We start from the raw sequence: 27366 nt of genomic DNA, 5'->3' as shown, positions 1-27366 counted from the left end.
GATAATTATATAAATGTACATTACAATGAGAAAAGTGCACACAACAGTTTGATTCTTTTATCACTTGCATACTGTATTTAGATACCTTTAAAATAGACCAATTCTATTTAATACAAATACTACTTAAATAGATCGTATAATTCAACATTTTGCTTCAAAATCCCCAAATTGATCAATTCAAAACAAAACACTGTACACGTTGCTTTCATGAATAGTGACATTATACTTATTTCTCTATCTCTGTTTCAAAATGACAAATCCATTTTACATAGCCTGCTAATTTCAATTCAAAATCCGTGGTAAAAGTTGATTTACCTTTAATCCAAAAATAAAATTATTTTCTAATGTGTGGTAATTCGCCATTTACCTATAAACTTTTATGAATTTGAACTACGAAAAGTTTAGCCTTGTGCAAATTTCACAATATTGAATAAAGTGAAGAGGAATTAGTTTAGTCTTCTTTTATTTCGACGACGCGTTATGTTAATCCGCAATGGCTGGCTGACGTGCAAAGTCTGAATTACCATTCAGGAACATTTATCGTGAGGAATGGTTGTATAATGTGTTGAAATATGTACGTTTCGATGTTATTGATCTGGGAAACGTTTAGTGATTTAAAATTTCCTAAAAGTTTTAAAAGTTGTTTAAGAATCGACAGTTTATTTTCTGGCATATGTTGTGGCAAAGTATGAAAGGCAACACTCAGCCACATATATCCTACAAAGAGTATGCTTGAAGTCTCTCCTTCAAAGCTGCCATATTTTCGTGAGGATCAAAGAAATGCGCTTGATAGAACACTTACTGGGCCCAGCAATGCATATGTGTTTGTAAGGATATCGTCAAGTTTAGGAATTCAGTATACATATGGCAATTCGTATAATCTACCCCATTGACTGGGATACTAAATCTGTCTAAAACAAAAACATGGCATTGAAGAATATCATCTGTTGAACGATAAGTTAGAGTATAAGTAGGATTATCGAATGGAGAATTAATGTTTCATCTAAACCAAAGTATCACACATCATAACGTAGTCCGGTATCAATAACGCTTACGATAGTACATGCACTATACTGATTCATGAGATGGTCAATGATTGTATTTCAAGTGATTGATGTTGTGTTGTATGAGGATCTGAAAGACATTTTGGATCATTGACATGATGACGTAAACAAATCGAGAACATTATCAAATTCAAACAAGTTTTGATTAATTCCTATCATTGAAAATATTTACTTGTCATACAAATAATCGGTATTGTTATCGATCTACTTAGAATGTCTGTAGATTTGTCGTTGCATCACAAATTCCAACTGGTAATGTTGGTATATTATTGTTATTCAGAATCGTAAAAAATCCATGTTAGCCTTGATTGATCAACGCGTCAATGATGAAATGCTATATTTTGTTAATTGATTCGATATGAATAACTATTTTTAGCCATAATAATTTTCGTTCATATGTTGATTAGAAACTATCCAGTCAACTTGAAGTAAGAACACCATAGATATCTCCACATTTCTTAAACATTCAGATCTTTGTCCTTACAGAATACAGAGGATTTTGTATCATTGTCATGCGTTTTCTAATATAGTCTTTTCTTGCAATTACTCTCATTGTCATGATGTATATGTTATACGAATAATTGATGTCTCTATAGAAACATATATACTCTATATATCGGATATACTATCACTGACATATACGACAATACATGCACTATAAAGATTCGTGAAATGAATATTGATTCATACATGTAGGAGGATCTGAATCAAAATTTGTATCCTTAATATTGTTTATAATCACTCTCATTTACATTAACAGGATGCATCCGTTATACAGATGACTTGAGTCTATATATATATATATATATATATATATATATATATATATATATATATACTTAAAATGTATCTAGCTTCGTCAATGCATCAACTATTCTTTTATATAACCCTGTCATTCCACTGAAACCCATACCTCTGAATCGTATAACCATTCTTATCAACGTTGTTTGATGAACGCTACAATGCTTAAACAAACTATTCTGTAAACTGATTCAATATACGGAAACGTGGTATTTGCACTACACATGGCTTTAAATACGGGGCACCAATTGCATCCTGATCTTTCTGTAAACCGAATTCTGTCAGCAAAGAATAAATTAATGTGATACCAAAATATGCTATATATACTCATTTTATGCAAACATATTTTCTAAAGGCCAAAAAAAATATTATATGAAATTATCTTTTATTTGCCAATAACAAAATGATTTTGTCTTCACAGAATTCAATTGTGTCCATTAGGTATGCAAACATCAACTTATTATGTAATACAAAATAGACTTTTGTTATCTAATTTGCTAATTATACATCAAAAGTCAGTTTTATGGGCCAACATTGAATGTGTTCACACTATGTAAACGTCAAATAAGGCCTTGTACTCAAAATCCATTTTTGTATATACAAAATTGAGTCTTGTTTGACAAAAAATAAACTATCACAAGTGTAATACTTGCGTGAATATTCAACAAATATTTATTTACTACCATAGTATCCAAGTCTGATTAATCTTTACCAAAGAAAGGGCTAAATGAAAGAGTCTCTACCAATCGTTGATTGCCTTTCAAGTAAATGTGACAAAAAATGAATTGTCATAAGAAAATGACATTTGTCTAAAGAAAGTATGTTTGTCATTCCTCCACTGAAAGAATGTCAATACATAATTTCCTGTTTAATGTCAGCATTTTGCAACTTATATGGTCGTTATAATGATCTAGTTTACAATACAACCTAGCAATGGATGACATGTTCTCTGACGTCTTTCATACCAATTGTTATTCTTGGGACAATTATTTAATTTTCTTAAAATTTAAAACCTATTCGAGAACTGGGTCTCACAGAGGGTGTAATTGGTCGACAGGGAATGCTTGTTCCTCCTAGACAACGGATCTCACCTCTGGTGTATCGAGTGGGCCGTATTTTTCCAACTATTCATTTTGTATTCCTGATAAAGGTTATAGGATTGATCACTGTCCGTTATCTTTACCTGTCATACTTGAATGTATCATTTGTAAAAATATAGTTTTGTAATTTTCGTTATAACAGAATTTTCTTAGAGTTTTCAAATTATTTTTCAACATTCTGTAAATAGTTCATGGTATATCTTCATAATAGATACATGTAATGTAGAATTACAGAATTGTTGATTTCTTTTAGAGAGAGAGAGAAAGAAAGAAAAAAGAAGGGACAGAGAAAGAGCTATGAAAATATTTGGTTCCATTTGTACCAAAGGGCATCACAATCTTCAGTATCACCATTTTTATAAGAATTGAATTTTTGTGTTTCATATAATAACTTTAAAAATGATATTGCAAAACGCACACTCAAATTTTTCTCTGTACAGTTTGCTGTATAAATATAATACTTTAACCAGAGGATGAGAATATTTTGTATTCCTTTCTTTTTCTCAAGGATGTCTACTATAAATGACAGAATTCAATCTCGTCTAACGAAATTCAATCTCGTCTCACAAACCTAACTTTTTTTCAGAATTTGCCTCAGTTGTCTTTGCAGGTGAGTTTATATAATCCATATTAATGTAGTTTGCTAACTACAGCTCATTAAGGTCAAATAAAGTTAATTTGTGTCCACCCAATATTAGATCTCGAGTTCGAAATCATAAAAGTCTCATATCACCCCAATATCAAACACGAGAATTAGATTCCTTTAACCACGATTTATCGTTTTTCTAACAATAATTCCCTATCATTTATTGATTAGAAATTTTCCAATGAACTCGAATTAGGAACACCACATAATCTTCCACATTTGTTTTATGTTTATATCGTTTTCATTACAGAACGGTTTCCGTTAATGGTAAACGAAGAGTTTAACTTTTTTTTAGGTTCTCTATCCCAAGCTTCCTATACATGTGCCTCCCAACTGATTCAATGTTAAACTGTAAATTCTGCTTTTGGTTATTGTTTGTTGTTGTAATTTTGCACAAACGAAAACACGTTTCCAAACTAAATCTTTACATGAAAAAAAATATACGGTCGGCAATGTTCCATATGTAGAGTTTTCTTCAAAATATATCCCAATATCAACTTATATTCACCGAATTTATCTCAAACTATGAAATTATTGCTATTTTGATAGTATTTTAATCAGAGCCTTTTGTGCTAATAGGAAATGTGATTTATCAACTAATCTCAGAATAAATAGTTATTTGGGCAAAAATGAATGTCTCAAAGTTTTGGTTCATCAACACGCAGTCGGCTTTGAAAGATGGCTATAGTAGTTTATGATTCAAACTCGGTACTTTCAATTTAATCACCAAAATAACATCAGAAACGAACAATATAAAACATATAAATCAGGAAACACATCAGTTTGGCCTACACATGTAATTCGGCAAAGGTGTACCTCACAATTCCGCATTTATAAAACTTAATATTACTGAGACGAGGTATAAGAGTTATGAGATTGACCACTGTTCGTTATCTTTGCCTTTTCATTCATAGCATTGTTGTTTTACAGCTTCGCTGATCTTCGCCAAGAAGTGAATTTGATTTGTCTTTCTAAATATGAAATTTAATGAGTGTTTCTCCTATCTTCAGTAACCTTTATTTCAAGTGGTAATATTAGGAATGTTTGGATCATATATATGATAGTTCCAAAGTCCCGTGTTTATCCTCTATAAACTTTATGTTTCATGGAAATAAAATTGATTTTTGTTCATTATCCTCACTTGTCCATTGATCACTGTTAGGAATCTTCACTTTTTTATTTTGAATAATAAATCACACAGCATGATTTACCGTGATATCAGATATACTATCATTGACACAAACGAAAGCACACATACACTATTATGATATATAGGATGATCGACAGTTGCAATTCAAAGGAATCATCAACAGGGGATGCTTATTCATCCTGGGCACATGATCCCACCTTTGGTGTGTCCAGGGGTCCGTGTTTGTCTAACTATACATTCTGTATTGCTTATAGGAGTTATGAGATTGATCAATGTTCGTTATCTTCACCTTGCATTAACAAGAATATCATGATCAGAAATATATTTTGTATTATTTCCATGGTAAGATACAACTATTAATAACGTTTTCAAATGTGTTCACTTTTCCCATAATTACTTTTATTAACATGATTCATTTAGTATACACACGTGTTGTAAACATGTAGATAGCATCACAGAACTGCACTTGATAACGTTTGTATTTAACTCAGAATCGTAAAAAATATTATTGGTATTTGTTTGCCGGTAGTTTGACTCGATTTAAAAATAAATGATCATATCTTGCCGACCGAATCGATTGAGGCATATATGCATCACATGTGAGTGATATCGAGTGTTACTGCATAAATATGGTAAGTTGAGAAACCAGAATCTGAAATTATACCATTTTCCCAAAGTTGCACTGTCAGTTTGTCGCTAACATCTATGTTCAAGAAAATAATCAAATATGACAAAAAGATGAGACAATATGTTGTATCTTTTATCTAAAGTTCACTGAGATATATCAATCAGCACATGCATGAGAATGACCATTGTTTATAGGTAAAACGTTGTTCATAGATATAAATGTTGAGCGAAGGCCACTACAAAGAAATATTCTCTATTAGTATTTACGTTTTTGAATAAAGTCAGCCTCGTGAACAGATCAACTAATAGATAAGTGCAAGATGACGCTGCCGAGGCAAAACTCAAGCAGGTTTTTAGTAACAACTTCAGAGTAGTTCTACCAAGAATCAGAATTATTTCTGAATGACTTTTAAAAAAAGATATGAACATTTCCGTCTTCCATTTTTATTGAATAAACTACATTCTATACTTTCAAAATGGCGAGTCTTTTTTATCGTGAGTAATGTGCATGTAGGGTGTTGAAAAGTCATATATTTTCATTCTCTTGATTTTTGGAACAGTTCGATAATTTTAAATTTACTAAAAGTTCTTCAGAATATTTTAAAACCCACGTTTGATGTACGCTACCTCTGGAATAGTTCATGGTATAATACATTTGAAGTGTGTCCTTCACAGCGGTCAAAATTTCTTGAAGAAGGAAATCTAGGGAATTGGTATAACAATTACGTGCTCCAGCAGCATGGGGACCTATTTTCTACTTTTCTCAAAGGTGAGTACTATCAACAATTGATTTTGCCATTTATATTGATGTCAGTTTTCTGTATCATAAAAGACATAGCCAGAAACTGTAACACCATGTATAACCGGACTTAATGGTCACATAAAGAAATTAATCTTGTGTATTCGCTGATGAATATTGGCAGGTAGAAAAAAACATTCTTGTACACAGATTGCAAGTTTCAGAAATCATTTCGTGGTATGATCTTTTCACAATTCAAGCTAAGTTTTTGAAAACGTTTTAACACTTGTTATTGAGTCTTGATACCGTATTAGGTATAATGTCGAAGTTGATCTACAGATCATGTTTCTTGTTCAATCAAGAAAATGTTCAGATAAATACTATTTCAATCGCTATAAAGATAATATTTAATTCAAATGTTTTCTAAATCATCTCTTCTAGATGCCTTGATACAATTGGTATTATGAGAGATCAGGCGGAATCCTTTCTTCGGGCGAATAAAATATCTGATATGCAACTCTTTATTTTTTATCCCATCTTGGAGTTATGAGGTTGATCACTGTTGGCAATCTTTACCTTTCATTGGTACATATTTTACAACTCACTATCCATTGACGGTATGAGATTCTAATCTACATACGGATAGTATCATAGATTTCGAAGAGATAAAGATCTTCATATTTTGATGTAAATTTATTCCTACACATCTAGTGATAAATATACTTAATAATGTTAGGGATAATGGTGATCAATATGGCACGGAAATATGAAGAAAGGGAACTGTGATCAATGAAAACACAGAAATAACGAGCAGAGATGAATTTCATCAATGGTGTAACGAATGAATAACTGAGAGTGGGGAAAACACGGACCATCAGAAACCCCATAATTCCCATTTCAATCCAATCGTCTTTACATGGAACACAGCAAGATGGAGTTACATTCCATGGATGATTTATAGTATTCGCATAATTGATGAGTTTAGGGTTACTGATGATATTAAAATGTTATATCATTAGGTGAATATTTTTTGTGACCTGTATCATACCAATTATGAAGCCGCTCTTTATATACTGAGTTAACTAGGGTTACTCAATTCATCGGATCACCATAGTGGGATTCTAGCGACGTGACCTTTTAACAGGGGATGCTTATTTCTTTTAGGCACCTTATTCAATATTTGGATGTTTGTTAACTTCATTTCTTTCATGAATATATCGGAGAAAATTACTTCACATAAAGACAAAAGTTGCTAGTCAAAATGTGATATTTAAACCCTCTAAGAAGACTCTCACACCGTTAGAGTTTACAGGGAAATTGTTTGCCCTCTCCTTGCTTTTGAATTGTTTACAGGAGTATGTGATTGATCAATGATTTCATTCTTTATCTTGTTCGTTTTAAGACTCTCACTATGTCATTTATTTTATTTTTTCGTTTTAAGACTCTCACTATGTTATTAAAGGATAACATGAAACAAAGAAGATGACGGTACCAGAAATAAAATCAAAATGCTTAATTTAGAATCGGGCTACCTGGAAATATTATAGATGTAATCTGGTATCTAGGAGGGATATATACCACCTGTTGTTCGGTCACATCCGCCATAATACCTATATACATTGATTATGCAATGCATGTGCGATACAGCTTTCGGACTGATATTCTAATGTACACATTATATGAATTACGCACTTTAAATCCCTAAAAAGGCGTATGACATATACACGCGAATATGTAACGTATGTTCTCAAAAGTATATTCATCGTATCATTTTTACAGTGTGTATAGTAAGCGGTTGAAATGCAGCTTTGATTTGCAAAATATGTCTTAAGTATATGAAATGCATGTTGCATATATATTCAAGAGGAATGACCTTTCATGATTTAAAATATTTAAGGAATAACCTGCAATACGTTATTTCTAATAGCATTACTTACAAGATGATGTAAAAATGATGTCATTTCATAATTTTAAGGGAATCATGTATCTAAGTACCGGGGTATTGTATATATTCCATGTTATTTACACTGTCGTATGAAACAGAAAATAATGTTCTAATTTTACATATTCTTGATTACTACCAATATGTACAAATTAATCAGCTGTATTGTAAGTAATTGATATTCATATCAGTATCTATAGGCTTTGTCAATTGGTCAACGTATCAAATATTTCATTTTGCAGCGTTGTCATGTTAGGATATATATACCTTGCGTCTCTGAGTTATGGGGATTTTCAAATTAACCGGAACTGATAATCGCTACAATAATAAGATGTACTGAAGTGTTCACTGATTCAACACGCGAGAGGATGGTGCTTATACAGAACGTGGCTTTAAATTTGACTCCGCTTACCAGATCAGGATATAGGGCTCACGGTGGGTGTGGCCGATCGACAGGAAATGCTTACTCCTCCTAGGCCCCTGATCCCACCTCTGGTATGTCCAGGGGTCCGTGTTTGCCCAACTATATATTTTGTATTGCTTGTTGGAGTTATGAGATTGACCACTGTTCGTTATATTCACCTTTCACATTCAAATACATAATTTAATCTTTATTCAACGTTAATCATTTTCAGTCATATATCGATGAACAGTGAAGATAACGAATAATAATCAATCTCATAAATCCTATGAGTAATACAAAATAAAGGGTTGGGCAGACATGAACCCTTTTACACACCAGATGGGGAGGGGTTCAGGTGCCGAGGAGGAGTAAGCGTCCTCTCTCGGCCTGTTTAACCCTCTGTAAGACATATTTTCCAGCAAAATATAAATATCTTCCCCCCCCGGGCATATGGTCCCACCTCTTATTTGTCCAGAGGTCATATTATATCCTAATCTGCATTTCTCTAAATCTTAACATGAGTATTATAATCATTCTTCTGTATCTTTACCTTTTCATTTCATGATGAGATAAACAATGGTTGGTTGAATGGATATGAAATATGTAATATCGTAGCAAATGAAACCTATGTCCCTGTTTACCTTGAAGGGGCATTAAAAATCATTCAGTTTCAGAAAACAATACTTACTGTACCTGTTATTCAGCTGCAGTGCAAGTAAGTGAATTCATATAGAGGTACTCACAGTGTCTGTAAATTCCCCAGTTGATCAAATATTCCAGTCTGTAACGTTGTTAGTTTATTGTTGCTCAAGTACCTGAATGGTAAAAAAAAATCCTGATTAACCTCATTTGATTAACTTTACAATGGAACTGTTAGTTTGCAAGTTAATTCAATATGCAAGACAATATTGTTTGCACAAAATGCGACTTTAAAAACCATGTTCGGGTACATTAAAGGTGATTCATTTACTATCAGCACTAATCATCAAGTCGATATGTACATTACAGATACTATATAAACCTCTTAATCAAATATTCAGCAATTTTGAGATTTAAAAGAAAATCATATGAGAAAATAGCTATGATATTCAGTACTTAATTTTTGTTGTTGTTGCATAATCATTGATGTATATACTGAAATTAAAGAGGAATTTAAATTCAACATGTCATTTAACATCATTATGAAACAAAATACGCAATGGCAACATCAAAGATGACTGTTAAAACCCCTCTGACATCAATTTGTTTGCCAGTAGGTTATCTCGATTTAAAAATAAATGATCATGCGCAGAACAAGATATTACAGACCGAATCACTTGAGGCATATATGCATCATATGCGAGTGATAATGGAATGTTACTGTATGAATATGGTAAGTTGAGGATAGAAAATCTGAAATCACACCATTTGTCACAAAGTCCTATTGTGAGTTTGTCGCTAACATTTATTTTCAAGAAAATAACCAAATGTGAAAAAAAAATGAGACAGTCCGTTCCACCTTTATTTCAAGTTCACTGCGATATATCAAATCAGCACATGCATGAGCATGAACATTGTTTATATATAAAACGTTGATCATCTATATGAATGCTGAGTGAAGGACACTACAAAGAAATATTTTCTATTAGTATGGAGGTTTTTTAATAAACTCAGCCTCGTAAACAGATCGACTAATGAATAAATGCAGTTTGTGCCAATGGGAATTTCAACAGATTATTGGAAGACTTGATCGCAAAATACCATCATGACATTGCCAACACTAAATTCCAGGAGTTTTTTTTTTTAAAGTAACAACTTCAGAGTATTTCTACAAAGAATCAGAATGATGTCTCACACAGTGCCTTTTCGGATGACTTTTCAAAAGATGTGAACGTTTCCGCCGTCCATTTTTATTAAATAAACAGCTGTTTATACTTTCAAAATGACTAGTCTGTTTTACCGTGAGTAATCTGCACGTAGGGTGTTGAATAGTCGTACATTTTCATTATGTTCAATTGGGAACAGTTTGATGATTTCAAATTTACTAAAAGTTATTCAGAATATTTTAAAACCCACATTTGATTTACACTACTTCTGGAATAGTTCATGGTATAATACATTTGAAGTGTCTCCTTCACAGCAGTCACTATTTCTCGAAGGAGCTAAAATAGGGACTTAGTAGACAGTTACTGGATCCAGCAGCATCAGAATCCACTCCCTACTTTTTTCAAAGGTGAGTCTATCAGCAATTGATTTTGTAATTTATATTGATGTAAGTTTTCTGTATCATAGAATACATAGCTAGAAACTGTAACACCAAGTATCGCCGGACTAAATGGGCACATATAGAAATTAATCTTGTGTATTCACTGATGGATATTGACAGGTAAATATAAATCTTCTACCCATATTTCAGGTTTCATAAAACATTTCGTCTCATGATTTCCACATATTTCAAGCTTAGTTTGTGAAAACGTTCTACCATTGTATGTATCTAATGACAGGTTGTGATTTTTAGAAGTTTAAAAGACTGCGATGACAAGACGTTTCCACTACTTCATCATGGGTACAATGACGTTGAAACGACAAGCATGACGTAACATTATTCTATTGAGAAGAAAAATAAGCAAACAATTGGCATGGAATACTTTCCAAGACACCCACCCTTTTACAGTCTGTATTTTCAAACATAATCATTATAAGGATGCTATAATTTGCGAAATGCTGACTTTTAAATGAGAATGTTGAAACCCCTGTGACAACAACTGGTATATTTCAAGGCTGATTTGATTAAAAATCCACCATTTGCAGAATATGCAGTGAATCAGTTCAGATACATATACACGCATTCAGGTGATGTTATAAATGCTATCGTAAACATGGCGATTAAAATGTTGAAGTTAATTAGCCTTTAAAGTATACTTTCAGTAACACATTAAAAAACAACGTATCCCCAAATAAAACAAATATAGAAAAGTTTGTGCCACCTTTTATTGTTAATTCAATGTATTATATTCAATGTATGAATGACAGCGAATACTGTTTATACATAAAACATACACATATCTGTGTAAATAGATATTTTAAGGTTATATGAGGGTATTTCTTCTAATGGAGCGTTTTTTAGTAAATGTATAGTAATTACATGTGCAATTGAACATAATACGTGCAGTGAATTTTGGTGAACAATACATATAAAGTATGACTGAAAAATGTATATATTGAACGAATGAACAGCATAAGTTAAACATATTGATAGAATGATACAAGCATACTCATTGAATTAGATAATACACGTTCTCACAAATACAAGTATCAAAACATTGTTTTTAATATATGCAGAGTATGTGGTTGAAATGCAGGTGTGATTTAAAATGTATGTATCATGTATGTGAAATATACTTTGCACTTTTATTTCAGAACAATGACACATAGTCTCAATGAACTGCAGTACAATATTTATGTAAACACAATTCATGAAAGTATATATAATTATAGTCATTGCATCACTTTGAAAAGGAGAACCATGCATTGGAATACCAGGAAATAGTAGGGTTTTTTTTTTCATGTCATTTAAAATGTCAAATTTTCATAATCTTGCTTACTCTCAGTATATACAAATTATTTAGTTGTATTGCAAATAACTGGTACCTATATCCAGAAATATAGGAGCTCTAAATTCGCCAACATATCAAATGCGTCATTCTGTACCGCTGTTATCTTATTGTTTGCGAGGTCTTTGAATCGTAAGATATCCTGATTAACCTGAATGGATTATCGCTATAATGATAATATATCATTTTCTAAATTAATTCAATACACGAGAGCAAAGTGTTTGAACAAATATGACTTTAAACAGGACATGTAGATACATCAATAGTGATTTATCTATTATCCAACAATAATCCTTTTCATTGATTTGTGGATTAGATATACCGTGTTCCAGTTATCTCCAATTAAAGCTCATGTTCTTCACCCTTTGTTTCATATTTATATGTTCCATTGCCTGTACTATACAGAGATGATGATGACAAACTACCATGTGACCCCCCATGATAAATTATCATTTCAGATTGTTCAACATCACCATATATTTAGCAATATTCCATTAAAACCTGGGCTTCGTATCCACCTGATCCGATGTTACACCGTATGCTCAATTTGGTTTGTGGATCTGTGGTTCTGAATCAAAACACGTTTTCAAAGTATAATTTCAAACGAGAGGGATGTATAGGTGACAGTACCTCGTATGCAAATTTGCTTTTAAATGTGATTCAATATTGAAATGGCACTACCGATCCTATATTTACGCATTTTATATCAAAGTATGGGAGTATTTTATGTACTCAATTATATATCATTTTTGTACTATTTCCATCACTGTATTTTGTGCTTTTAGGAAAGATGGTATACTACCTAGTCTAAAAATAAATGGTGATTTTGACAAAATGGGTATTTCTAGTCTCTACGTGATATGCACACTGTTTTTATAAATTTGTTTGTAGTAGTTTTTAATTCACATGTAACTGTACTTGCTATTTAGAAAATATTGTCTTCAATGAAGTTTATTCTTTAGGGAAAGTTCCCTATCACCTAATCTGATAATTAGTACTCATTTTGATAAAACACATGTCGTCAGGCTCTACGTGATAAACACACGTTCCTTCGAAATTTGTTTCCAGTAGTTTGTAATTCAGATTTATCTCTACTGTTAAAAGCATTAACAAAAAAAAAAAAAAAAAAAAAAAAAAAAAGAAACACCAATAAAACAATTCATAAGCTGATGATCAATCAAATACAAATTAAGAAACGCACCCATTTCGGTTGAACTTGTAATCCCACGAAGATGTAGCCTATATATCCACATTTGTAAAACCTAAGGTGACTGAAGGGGTTTTAAAACAAATATTTTTATTTTAAACACTTATAAAGATATGTAAAATCGATTATCTATTCCTTTTTCAAATCTTTGAATGTCTCCATGAAAAGAATTTTATCTAAGTTGCTAAATATACAGACCGCAAAACATATAACTACACCTATGGAAAGGTGAACCAACATTGGACGGTTTTCGGAACAAACGGTTTTGTTTTTAAAACGCAGAACGCTGTTAACAGAACAATTTTTAGTGACACCGGAGCGGTTCTTTTCGAGAATGGAACGCGTTGCAACAAGATGGGAACGTACGCTATGGTGTGATTTCAAAATCTGTATCTCACACACTGTCGGTACTTTTTATTCAATATTCATAGCCATTGAGGAAACAGGGGAATTGTTTGCCAAAACAAATCTTTATTTCATTGAAATTATGAATAATTAAAAATAGCAGTAACGTGGATGAACGTATACTATTGCATGCAGTAGTATGCGCCTTGGATTCCACATGGGGATATTTACAAGCATCTAATATCATAAATAAAAATCGGCATCTTTGATTTAAAAACAAAAATCGCGTTAGGTCACATCGAATCCGACTTCAATAACACTGTCACCCTTCAGTAAACGTGTTATGATTTTTATCGATTACTTAGTGAAGATGTGTTTTTGAAAGTGAAATTCAGTTTGTACATACATTACATATATTTCTAGTAAACTTTAATTCAATGATTGGTAATTATATAAATGTACATTACCATGAATAAAGTTCACACAACCGTTTGATTTTTTTTATCACTTGCATACTGTATTTAGATACTTTTGAAATAGATCAATACTGTTTAATACAATTTAACTACAAATAAAGATTGATAATCAAAATCTGAACATCGTTAATAACAATTATTGTTATCATAAAAATGATTTGTGTTCTGTTTGAATTCGATAAGGTAATGTCCGCATAGTTTCAACGGACAGGGTGACTTATCATGATGATTGATTGCACACGTGATTGTACTCATTCGGTACAAATACATGAACAGACTTTAAAGACACCTGTCAAAATTTAGATATGAGTATCAAGGAAGCCAATGTCACCCGAGACAGAGACATATAGGGTGGGATCCTTGTCATTTCCCGCGTAGACTAGTAAATGAACACTGTTGTGTTTGCAACTCCTAGTGTTTCGATCATTTCATGCCTATTTTAAAATTTGAAGACGACAAAAACCACTTAAATATTAACACATAAGCGATTATTTCCATTTTAATTTCCCTACACTTTCACTTAAACATACCAAAGTCATACTAGTCTAGAACAAATACTATTTAAATAAATCTTATAATTCAACATTTTGCTTCAAAATCCCCAGTGATCAAAACACTGTACAAGTTGCTTTTCATGAACAGTGCCATTATACTTATTTCTCTATTTCTGTTTCAAAATAAAAAATACATTTTTACATAATCTGCTGATTTCAATTCAAAATCGTTGGTAAAAGTTGATTTACCTTTAATCCAAAAATACAATTATTTTCTAATGTGTGGTGGTCAATTCGTAATTTACCTATACACTTTTATGAATTTGAACTACGAAAAGTCCAGTCTTGTGCAAATTTCAAAATATTGAGTAAAGTGAAGAGGAATTAGTTTAGTCTTTTTTTATTTCAACGAAGCGTTATGTTAACCCGCGCAAAGTCTGAATTACCATTCAGGAAGAATGGTTGTATAATGTGTTGAAATATATAGAGGAACTCTAAGAAAGGGGTACAATCCATGCCCATGGGAATTCTAACAGGCTATCGAGAGATCTGTTCATCAATACGTTGCAATAGAGGAACTCGAGCATTTTTGTTTAAATTTTAACTTTAAAGTTATTGTGTATGTAATCAAAATGGTGTTTAGCGAAATGATTTTTGGAGGACTGAACACTAGATATGAATATTTCCTTTTCCTTTTTTATTTAGGAAGCAACTGTTTATGATGTCAAAATGTCTAGTCTTTCATTTATCGTGAGAAATGGTTGTATAACGTGTTGAAATATATACGTTTCGATGTTGTTGATCTGGGAAACGTTTAGTGATTTAAAATTTCCTAAAACTTTTAAAAGTTGTTTAACAATCGACGAATTATTTTTTGGCATATGTTGTGGCAAAGTATGAAAGGCAACAATCAGCCTCATAAATCCTACAAGGAGTATGCTTGAAGTATCTCCTTCAAAGCTACCATGTTTTCGTGAGGATCAAAGAAATGCGCTTGATAGAACACTTACTGGGTCTAGCAATACATATGTGTTTGTAAGGGTTTTGTCAAGTTTAGGAATCCAGTATACATGTGGCAATTCGTATAATCTACCCCATTGACTGGGATACTAAATCTGTCTAAAACAAAAGCATGGTATTGCAGAATTTCATCTGTTCAAATAGTAGTTAGAGTATAAGAACGATTATCGAATGGAGAATTAATGTCTCATCTAAACTAAAGTATCACACACCATAACGTAGTCCGGTATCAATAACACATACGATAGTACATGTACTATAATGATTCATGACGTGGTCAATGATTGAATTTCAAGTGGTTGATGCTGTGTTGTATGAGGATCTGAAAGACATTTTGAATCATTGATATGATGACGTAAACAAATAGAGAATATTATCAAATCCAAACAAGTTTTGATTAATTCCTATCATTGAAAATATTTACTTGTCATACAAATAATCGGTATGTTATCGATCTACTTAGAATGTCTGTAGATTTGTCGATGCATCCCAGATTCCAATTGGTAATGTTGGTGTTTTATTGTTATTCAGAATCGTAAAAATCCATGATTGATCAACGCTTCAATGATGAAATGCTTTATTTTGTTAACTGATTCAATATGAGTGTCTATTTTTAGCCATAATAATTTTCGTTCATATCTTGATTATAAATTAAACAGTCAACTTGAAATAATATCACCATATACCTTTCCACATTTGTTTAACATTCGGATCTTTTTCTTACAGAATAGAGATGATTTTGTATCATTTTCATGCGTTTTCTAATATATTCTTTTCTTGCAATTACTCTCATTGTCACGGTGTATATGTTGTACGAATGATTGATGTCTCTATAGAAACACTTATAGTCTAGATATCCGATATAGATCTACTATCACTGACATATACGACAATGCATGCACTATAAAGATCCCTGAAATGAATATTGATTCATACGTGTAGGAGGATCTGAATCAGAATTTGTATCATTAGTATTTTTTTAATAATCACTCTCATTTACATTAACATGATTCATTTGTTATACAGATAACTTGTGTCTATATATAGATATACTTAAAATGTATCTAGGTTCGTCAATGCATCAAAGATTCTGTTCTATAGCCCTGTCATTCCACTGAAACCCATACCTCTGAATCGTAAAGCCATCCTTATCAACTTTGTTTGATGAACGCTACAATGCTTAAACACGCTATTCTGTAAACTGATTCAATGTACAAAAACGTGGTATTTGCACTACACATGGCTTTAAATACGAGGCATCAATTGGTTATTGATTTCTTTGTAAACTGAATTCTGTCACCAAAGAATAAATTTATGTGATACCAAAATATGTTATATATACTCATTTTATGCAAGCATATTTTCTAACGACAAAAGAAAATTTTGTTATATGAAATTATCTTTCATTTACAAAAACAAAAATGATTTTTGTCTTAACATAATTCAATTGTGTCAATTGGGTATGCAACTTATTATGTAATACAAAATATACTTTTGTTATCTAATTTGCTAACTAGACATGAAAAGCCAATTTGAGTCAAAATTGAATGTGTGCAGACTATGTAGACGTCAAATGAGGCTTTGTACTCAAAATCCATTTTTGTATGTACACAATTGAGTCTTGTTTGCCAACAAATGAACTATCATACGTGTATTACATGCGTGTATAATCAACAAATATATATTTATTATCATAGTATCCAATTTCGATTAATCTTTACCAAAGAATGCGCTAAATGAAAGAGTCTCTACCAATCGTTGACTGACTTTCAAGTAAATGTGACAAAAAGGAATTCTCATAAGAAATTGACATTTGTCTAAAGAAAGTATGTTTGTCATTTCTCCACTGAAAGAATGTCAATACATACTTTCATGTTTAATGTCAGCATTTCGCAACTTATATGGTCGTTATAATTATCTCATTTCCAATACAACCTTTCAATCGATCACATGCTCTCTAACGTGTTCCATACCAAATGTTAGGTCGTTCTCGGCTCACTGATTTTAACTTTTGTTATTTTAAACCTGATCGATAAATGGGTCTCATAGAGGGTGTGGTCGGTCGACAGGGAATAATTACTTCTCCTAGACAACGGATCTCACTTCTGGTGTATCGAGTGGTCCGTTTTTCCGCAACTATTCATTTTGTATTCATAATGAAAGTTTTAAGATGAATCACTGTTCGTTATCTTTACCTATCATAATTGAATTTATCATTTATAAAAAAACATAGTTTTGTAATTTTCGTTATGACATAATTGTCATATTTTTTTTTTAATTATTTTTCAACATTCTGTAAATAGTTCATGGTATATCTTCATAATATATACATGTAATATAGAATTACAGAAGTGTTTATTTTTTAGAGAGAGGGAGATATTTGGTTCCATCTGTTCCAAACTTCTATTTTGATAGTATTTTCATCAGTGCCTTTTGTACTTTTAGGAAATGTGATCTATCAACTATTCTCATAATAAATAGGCATTTGGGCAAAATGTATGTCTCAAGGTTTTAGTTGATCAACACGCTTTAAATGATGACTATAGTAGTCTATGATTCAAATTTGGTACTTACAATTTCATCACCAAAATAAGGAAGAAATAGACGAGATATAAGAGTTGTGAGATTAACCACTGTTCGTTATCTTCGCCTTTTCATTGAAAATATTATTGGTGTCTAGCTTCGTTCATCTTCGCCAGGAAGTTATTTCATTTGCCTTTCTAAATATGAAATCTAATGAGTGTTTTTCCTATCTTCAGTAATCTTTTTTTTTCAAATGGTAGTATTAAGAGCGTTTGGATCATATCTTTGATAGTTACAGAGGTCCGTGTTTACCCTCTATAAACGTTATGTTGTATGGAAATGAAAAAGAATTGTATCTTTGTTCAGTATCTTTACGTGTCAATTGATCACCGTTAGGAATCTTCACTTTTTTATTTTGAATAATGAATCACACAACATGATTTATCGTGATAACAGATATACTATCATTGTCACAAACAAAAGCACACACACACTATTATGATAAATAGGATGATCGACGGTTGTAATTCAAAGGAATCATCAACAGGGGATGCCTATTCCTCCTAGGCACATTATCCCACCTCTGATGTGTCCAGGGGTCCGTGTTCGCCCAACTATCTCTTTGGTATTGTTTCTAGGAGTTATGGGATTGATCACTGTTCGTTATATTCACCATGCATTAATAAGAATATCATGATCATAAATATATTTTGTATTATTCGCATGGTAAGGTGCAACTATCAATAAGGTTTTCAAATGTGTTACTTTTCCTATAATTACTTTCATTAACATGATTCATGTAGTATACGCACATGTTGTAAACATTCAGATAACATCACAGGGCACCGCTTGATAACGTTGGTATTTAACTCAGAATCGTAAAAAAATTGAATAGTCTGAATTGGTCAACGGTAAATGTTGAGACACATTATTCTGGACACCGATTCGTTGTGCGGGAAAATGGTACCAACACTGACTACGGGTTTAAACACGAAAATTAGATCAATCAACTACTATTTATTTATTTTCTAATAGTGATATAATCATATGTCGATTCGAAATGATTCATTCAACCTAAAACAAGACAACCACATCGTTTTTCTTTTTTTTTTACATTGATATTTCTTTCGTTGCAGAACGGAGACGATAAGTGTATACGAAAACATATTTTTTTGGAAAATGGGATAATTCCAGGTTTTCCACAGTAGCTTCATTCATTAATGTACATGCAGCAATCTTTCAATACCATTTGATTATCATACCCATGTTTCCCAACAAATTCAATACAAAAATGCATATTCTGCTTTTGATCAATTTGGTAAGTAATTTTTCACTGACTCAAAAACAAGTTTCCAAACTAATTCCAAATCAAAATAGATGTACGATTTGTGATACTTTTTATGCAAATTGCTAAAACACGAGACCCAAAGCCAAAGAGGGAACTACTGACCTATATTTTCTCAACATATAAAAGAAGTGTTTACTCAACATTAGACGATTTTGGTGATATTTTCATCGATGTATTTTGTGGTTATAGGAAAGGTGACCTATCAACTATTATCAGAATTAACATGCATGTTGACAAGAGGCAATTCGCTTGTACCCATATGGTAGATACATAATCTAAATGCGTATCAAGATACGTAAGATCAGTTCTGTATTCGTTTTTTTTTTCAGGTTTACCCAATGCTGTTAAGAATATTGTTTTATCTACGTTGCTAAATGTAAATCCGCATCTTTTTACTCCAAAGCTAATATTCAAAACGCTGGATTCGATATGTGGTATTTGTAGAAGTCCACGGGTACCCTTCTTTAAAGTTTATAATCTATGGGGTTTATAAAATTGATCACAGTTGATTATGATCACAGCTCGACATATTGACCTCTTCATCTAAACTAAGTTATTGCACACTGTGACTTATCGAGATGCCATATATTGTATTTTTGTATCAGTGACGTATATGAGACTACTTAATTATTGTTGAGGTAAATAACAACGAGTACTTCATTAGTTTATGCAAATGTGATATATATCATGCTTATTGAACGGGTGATGTGAAAAAATAGAAAATGCTTAAAAATAGGGACTGATTATAGTGACATTGAATTACAAGTGTTCACAATAGTCAATACGGTAAGTGCAGCTAGTGATAAAATTGATATGTAGGACAGAACACAGAATGTTTGTGCAGACGGCAACACAACATGATGAGGACCGTGTCCTACACCGTCAGAGTAGTGATATCCTGCTACGGAGGAGACTGGCGTCAGCCGTACCAGAGATACTACGCGTTATGGGCAGCACAAATGAATAGTTTGTAGTCTACAATGTTTGGGGGAAACTATAAAGATCATGAGTGATCTAGACGAGCATTTATCAAAATTGTCTAAATTCATCTCTAGGATTTAAAACTGCATACAGAATAAAATTTCTAAACACGAAAATTCGAAATGAAACAGTGTACCCATGCATTCGAATTTGCCAAATTATGTTACATGTAATTCGCAATAGGGATTTTGAAGTAAGACTTCATAAAGTTATGCTTGATAACAATAAGGGTCAGGGGAAGTTCATGTAAGGGTCATTCAAATCAAGGAGAGGAGTGTGTAAACTGCACCAGAGTGCACCTCAGGAAGTAACCCCAGAAACCAATATCAAACAAATCCTCCATAAACAGTTGATTATTTCTACAAATCACGTAAAATTTCCTAATCTCGGGCATATTAATGAAGAGGGAAAAATAAAAGGAAACTGCTTTTTTCTAATATGTGGAGCTACAGTTCACAGAAACTGTTTTAATTGGAGAATTACCGGTGTGACATCACCAGGTAAAATACTTTTAAATATTGGTTCTAAAGAAGATGTAGGCCACAAGTGCTCAAAATCGTCAATCAGGTAAGTGATAAAATTGATAGTTAGGACAGAACACATAATGTTTGTCCAGACGGAAATACAACATAATAGGATCGTGTCCTAAAGCGTCAGAGTAGTGACATCCTTCTACGGAGGAGACTGTCGTAAATCGTACCAAATATATCATTTTGCGTTATGGGCTGTATAAACGAATAGTTTGACATTGTCAGTGTTAAGTAAGCAATTCAGAAATCATGAGTGACCTTGGCGAGCATTTACTATAAGATTGTTGAAATCCAACTTTAGGATTTAAATTAAAATTCCATGCATTACATAATTTCTAAACTGAACACATATATTCGAATTTGCCAAATTATGTTAATTTACGCTAAAATTTTAAACTAAAAATTCATAGAGTATACATGATACTAATAGAGGTCATGTAAAGTCCATCTAAAGGTCGTTCAAGGCAACATTATGATGGTTATTGTGCAAAATGCGTATTATAAAAGTTACTTGAAATGTTCGTACGTGTTTTGGAATGTGTTAAGTGTTAAAATCGCAGTTGTCTGTATTAGGGATACATTTCCATCAGAAAAAAGTTAGAAGCCGATAATTTTCAATATAAAAATCAGAAAACTCGTTAATTTTGCTTAAATGTTTATTCACGGAAGGGGTGTCCTATACTTCCGTATTAGTAACACCTATGGTGACTTAGACGAGGCATTCATACCAGTATTCTTTTATAACTTATATATAGATAATATTGGTCACTGTTATCTTCACCTTTCATCCATAGTTTAAACGTGTGTGAAGGTATGGAAGACCGGTTCTGTATTCGTTTGTCGCCTTTACCCAATGGTATCAAGAACATGATTACATCTACGATGCTAAATGTAAATGTGCATCTATTGAATCCAGGGCTATTTTTTTGGATCCAATCTCTGTTATTTCCAGAAGAATGTAATTACCGTTCTGTAAGTTTTGTATGTTATGGGGTTTATAGAATTGATCATTGTTTACTATGTTCTCTTGTTCATTGTTTACAGTTCGGAATCTTGTACTCTTCATCTAAACTAAGCTATTTGAGTTAAACATATTTTATTGAGAAATTCTACATGATTGGGCAACAGGCAAAGCCTATATCGGCCCTCTTCCAAATCTAAACTAAGCTATCACGCACTATGCTTTATCAATATATCAGATATTGTAATTTTTATCAATGGACCATTGCATACACTATGATTATTCCTGAGACGAATAACAAAGAGTAAGTCATTAGTGTATTCAAATGTGATAAAGATTCCGAAGAATTCGCAGGGCGATGTAAAAATAGAAAACGGTTTCAAGTAGATAATTTTCTAACAATTACTCTCATTAACATTGTTCTCTGGAAAACAAATACTCAGTATCCATATTGATATACTTAACAAGTTCTGTAGATTTGTCAATGCGTCAAAGACTCCATTCGGTAACATTGCTATGACATTGTATGCAAATACCTAAATGAAAGATTGCCATGTTAGCCTTAATTTATGAAATATATTATTCTGTAAACTTATTCAATATGTGAGAACATGATGCCTTGTTTAACATCATTCTAATTTCACAGATACTCCGAAGTTCATGTTAAAACGATCACGGGATTTGTTATTGATGACATATTCATAATCTTTCGTGATCAGGACTTCCAAGAAATATGTTGTGATTCCCATATACACAAGTTGTGCTGAATGTTGGTCAAGACCTTCTACATCAGAAAAACAAATAAAACGTCTTGTTGTGGCCTACATATCGCCAATTATATAAATTTACAACATTTCATATGTTAACAATCATCAAGTTCATACATATTTCGATTCGATATATCCCAGTGAACTCGCAAATGAAAGAAACAAGAGTGTCTTGTATATCTGTTTCGTACATAGATGTTCAATTGAACATAAATGTTAACTGCAAAATAATAACTCAGTGTTATGACCGTTCTACATTGTCAAGTTCCTATATTTATGATGCAATATCTTATTCTCACCTGTATACGGTGCTTTGGGCTTCGACTGATTTGATGTACAAGCGTTTATTCTTCGTATTACTAGTTTTGAAATCAAGGCAGGCTACTGACACAGATGTAGAAGTTACAGATGTTTCAGAAGTCTAGTTTAAAGTAAGAATTTCGCACATTCTACGGTCTTTATTACGATGTACTTGCCAAATAGAATCAATCATCAGGCCAAATACAGTCCAACCTGTTTCATACCGATTGTTAGACCGTTCTTTAAAAACTCATCTTTAATACGGATTGCTCCGTTTCCCTGGCCAGGATATATGCATCCTACCAGTAATGAGTTTCATTATATATTACTACCAAAGATAAAAAAAAAATCAATCAAAATCAAATTTATAAATTGATGCCGTAATAACGCAGTCGGAAATGCTCTAATGTCTACAACTTATACAAAATTTACTAAGCAGGGGTACATATATCATGAAAAGAAAAGTGAGAAATGAGAAAAGTCTGCACGTAAAATATATCTTAATAATATGGAACTGCAATTGACTAAATCAATTTTGATTCGACAATTACTGATGTGATATTTTGTAGATAACTAAATTACAAAAATGTCAAATCAGATGCCTAGGGGGAGTAAGCATCCCCTGTTGACCGGTCACACCCGCCGTGAGCCCTATATCCTGATAAGGTAAACGGAGCTATCCACAGTCAAAATTAGTGTGCCAAGAACGGCTTAACAATCGGTATGAAACACGTCAGACAGCATTTGACCCAATGCGAAGTTGTATTGACGAACTAGATCGTTACAACGACCATAGAATTTGCGAAATGCTGACTTCAATCGAGACTGTTGAAATCCCTGTACCATCAACCCAGAACAAACTCTTGCATATCGAATCAGTTGAGATATATAAACATCATATGCAGGTGATAATGGCATATTGCTACACAAATATGGGAAGTTGACGATGAAGAAGCTGAAATCATCCCGTTTGTCATACAGTTGAGTTATCAGTTTGCTGTTAATGTCTACTTTCAATAAAATATCTAAGTATGAAGCAGAAGTGGACGACTCTGTGGTGTCCTTCATTTCGAGCTCACAGGGATATATCAAATCGACATATAGATGAAAGTTATCAATGTTAATAGACAAAACGGCATCGATATATCTAAAAGTCGAATTGAAGGTCACAGAGAGATATTTTTCTTCTCACGTAGAAGTTTTTGAATAAATTTTGCTTCATATGAATATAAAAACAGGTCAGCTAACAAAGGAACACAATTCGTACCCATGGGAATTGCAACATACTGTTGGAAGACCTGATCACACAATGCCGTTGATGTCTACTTTCAATAAAATATATAAGTACATATGTATGAAGCACAAGGGAACGACTCGGTGGTATCTTATTTCGAGCTCGCAGGGAAATATGGAATCGACATATGAATGAAAGGTAGTATTGCTAATAAATAAAACGTTGACGATACATCTAAATATCGACTTGAAGGCCACAGTAAGATAGTATTTGTTCTCACGGTAATGGTATAATTGGGCAATGAATGAACTTTCACCAAGAAATAATTTTTTACGATACTAATTATAAATGTTTCTATTTTATATGATTTCTTGTGCCAGTGATAATATTCAAAAGCAACCCGTGTAATGTCCAGAGGTCCATATTTAGCCTTCTCTTCATTTTGTATCTTATATGGAATTGATGAAAAAAATCACGGTTCATTATCTTTCTCTTTTTCCTCTTTTTTACTGATCACTGTTCGGTGTCTTGACCTCTTCATGTACATTAAGTTATCACACAAAATCGCATACCAAGATGTCAGATACATTATCAATACCGCATATGACAGTAACGGCACTATAATTATCCATACGATGATTAATGACAGTATTACAAATAGGTGTTTTAGTATTGGATGACGGTCTGAAAGAAAATTTGTATCATTGACAGGGTGACATTTCCAAATCCGAACACTGTACAATTCCTCTCATTGACATTATTATCTTGTGGTACAAATAATCGGTATTTTTACACATATACTTACAATGTCTGAAGACTCGTCAATGCATCAAAGGTTCCAGTCAGTAACGTTGTTATTCCATTGCCTTGCAGTAATCTGAATCATAAATGTTTAACGATTAAGCTTTGTTGATTAAAGCTACAATGCTTGAATATATTATGTAAATTCAAAATGCAAGATAATGGTATTAACAATAAATATAACTTTAAACACGAGAACTAGATCAATCAACAACGGTTTATCTATTTTGTAACAAATATTTCCAATATCATGTCAACTCAGAATAAGAACACCACAGACTCCCCACACTCCTTTCATGTTTCAATCTTTTTCCTTTACAGAACATAAATGTCAATGATATACGAACACATCAACTTTATGACATTTGAGATAATTTCAGGTTCTCCACCGTCAGCTTCCTATATCTATGTAGCGATATCCTATTATCATACATGTATGTATGTTCCCAATTGATTCCATTCAAAGCTGCATTTTCTCTTATCGTCACTTTAGTTCCTAATTTTGCACTGATTCAAAACAAGTTTTCAATCTAAACTTTTAAATGATAAGGACGTAAAGTTTACAATAACTTATATGAAAATGTGCTTGAAATGTGTTCCCATGTTGAAAAGGCTTATATTTACTCATCTTTTTTTATCTCAAACTGTGAAATAATTGTTGTACGCAACATTTTACTATTTTGATAGTATTTTCATCCATGCATGTTGTGCTTTGAGGAATAATTGTCTATCTACTCAGAATATGCAGTCATTTTGACAGAATGCATGTCTCCAAGATTTACTTCGTCACCATTTCAGATTTCAAAGATGCTTGTAACAATTTACAATTCAAGTTAAACTGTCCATACAACTTCATACTAAAAGGAACGTCGGAAACTCACAATGTATCAAATACAAATCAGGAAGTGTATTAATTTTGTCTAACCATCTAATTCATTGAAGGGGTTATATACTTATTATGCATTGATAAAGCCAAAGATGACAGACGGAATATTTGGATTCATAAAATTGATCAGTGTTTATTATTTTCACATTTTCAATCTTAAAATTATTCTTTTACAAACAATGCGTAGTTAAATATTTCAAACATCCATCAATATTGTTTCTCTATTCCTTTTTCAGCTTTAGTCAACCTCACGAAAAGTAGATATTATCTATGTTGCTATATTTATATAAACGAGTCTCTTTTTCATCTTTAATCCTATATCATTTTCAGTGTTAATATTCAACACGTTGAATCACATCTCTGGTATTTCCAGAGTTTCGTCTTTACCCTTACTTTAAGTTTATATTTACAATGAGAGTATAAGATTCATCAGTGTCCATTGACTTCATTTGTTCATTGGTCACTGTTCAGAATCTTCTTATTTTCATCTCACATGTAACTATGATATCACACAGCACGAAATATTATGATGTCAAATATATTATCAATGAATCTTACAATGACACCTACACCACTCTAATTCATGAGATAATTAATGATTACCAAATTAGTCATCTACAGGTTTGTGATCATCTGAATGTCTCAATGTCATGATGAGGTACAAATATCAATACCGTTTTCAAATTAATACAACTTTCCTGCACTTGCTCTCATCAGCATGGTCCAATTCTTATAGAGATAATTTATATATAGATATAGATATAGGTAATGGAAAATGACGTCACGTCACTGCACACGTGAGCTGTTATGACCGGGAGAGTGTCAAAAACTTTAGGTCTTATTTCAAACTGCCTATAAGATGCCAGAACGCTATTTCAAAATTCACGTGTCTGAATTGTATTTTAATATCGTATATGTCCGAATATTTTAAAATAGTTGGTTTAATTACCCTCGATAGAAATTCAGCGTGTTTACACTGCTTTCGAAAAATATACTTTTGAAATGTATTCTGTTTTATTCCAGTGATATGAGGTAGAATTTATGATGTGTTTATAAAAGAGTCTAGCGCAGGAAATTTATGAGAATTCATTTGAGATATATTAGGGAAATCGTAAGAGGAGTTTGTTCTCTACCCGAATATTGCTTGATTAAATGTGTGATGGCTTTGTTTGAATATAGATTACCCTCAAATGTGTAGGTAAGTATGTCGGTAGGTTGAACCCTTCGTGAAATACGTGTATTTTGTACGCAAGTAATACTACCATTTTCCCAAGCAAATTTCGGGTACACAAGGATACGGATAGTTCATTTATCAAACAAAAAGTTAAAAATAATTGTTAAATGAGCTGTGCAGAAGCGCTTTATGTGAAACACTTCAAACAATTACAAATTACCGTCACATGATCAACGAAGCCATATGATATCATA

At 32.3% G+C, this 27366-nt stretch overlaps 1 protein-coding gene across 1 annotated transcript in view; it reads right to left on the bottom strand.

The window, feature by feature from the left end:
* LOC125665416 (leucine-rich repeat-containing protein 15-like) overlaps positions 1-27366 on the bottom strand; it is a 996853-nt gene that overhangs the window by 29837 nt on the left and 939650 nt on the right. Inside the window, exons 9-10 of the mRNA XM_056150956.1 lie at positions 25057-25128; positions 9216-9287 (exon numbers count right to left, since the gene is read on the bottom strand). Of these exons, the coding sequence (XP_056006931.1) occupies positions 9216-9287; positions 25057-25128 (144 nt within the window). The remainder of the gene's footprint in view (positions 1-9215; positions 9288-25056; positions 25129-27366) is intronic.

The sequence above is a fragment of the Ostrea edulis genome, chromosome 10 (assembly GCF_947568905.1).
Source record: "Ostrea edulis chromosome 10, xbOstEdul1.1, whole genome shotgun sequence".
Lineage (NCBI taxonomy): Eukaryota > Metazoa > Mollusca > Bivalvia > Ostreida > Ostreidae > Ostrea > Ostrea edulis.
Note: the sequence above shows the minus strand (reverse complement) of the source record. Positions and strands in the feature narration are given on the sequence as shown.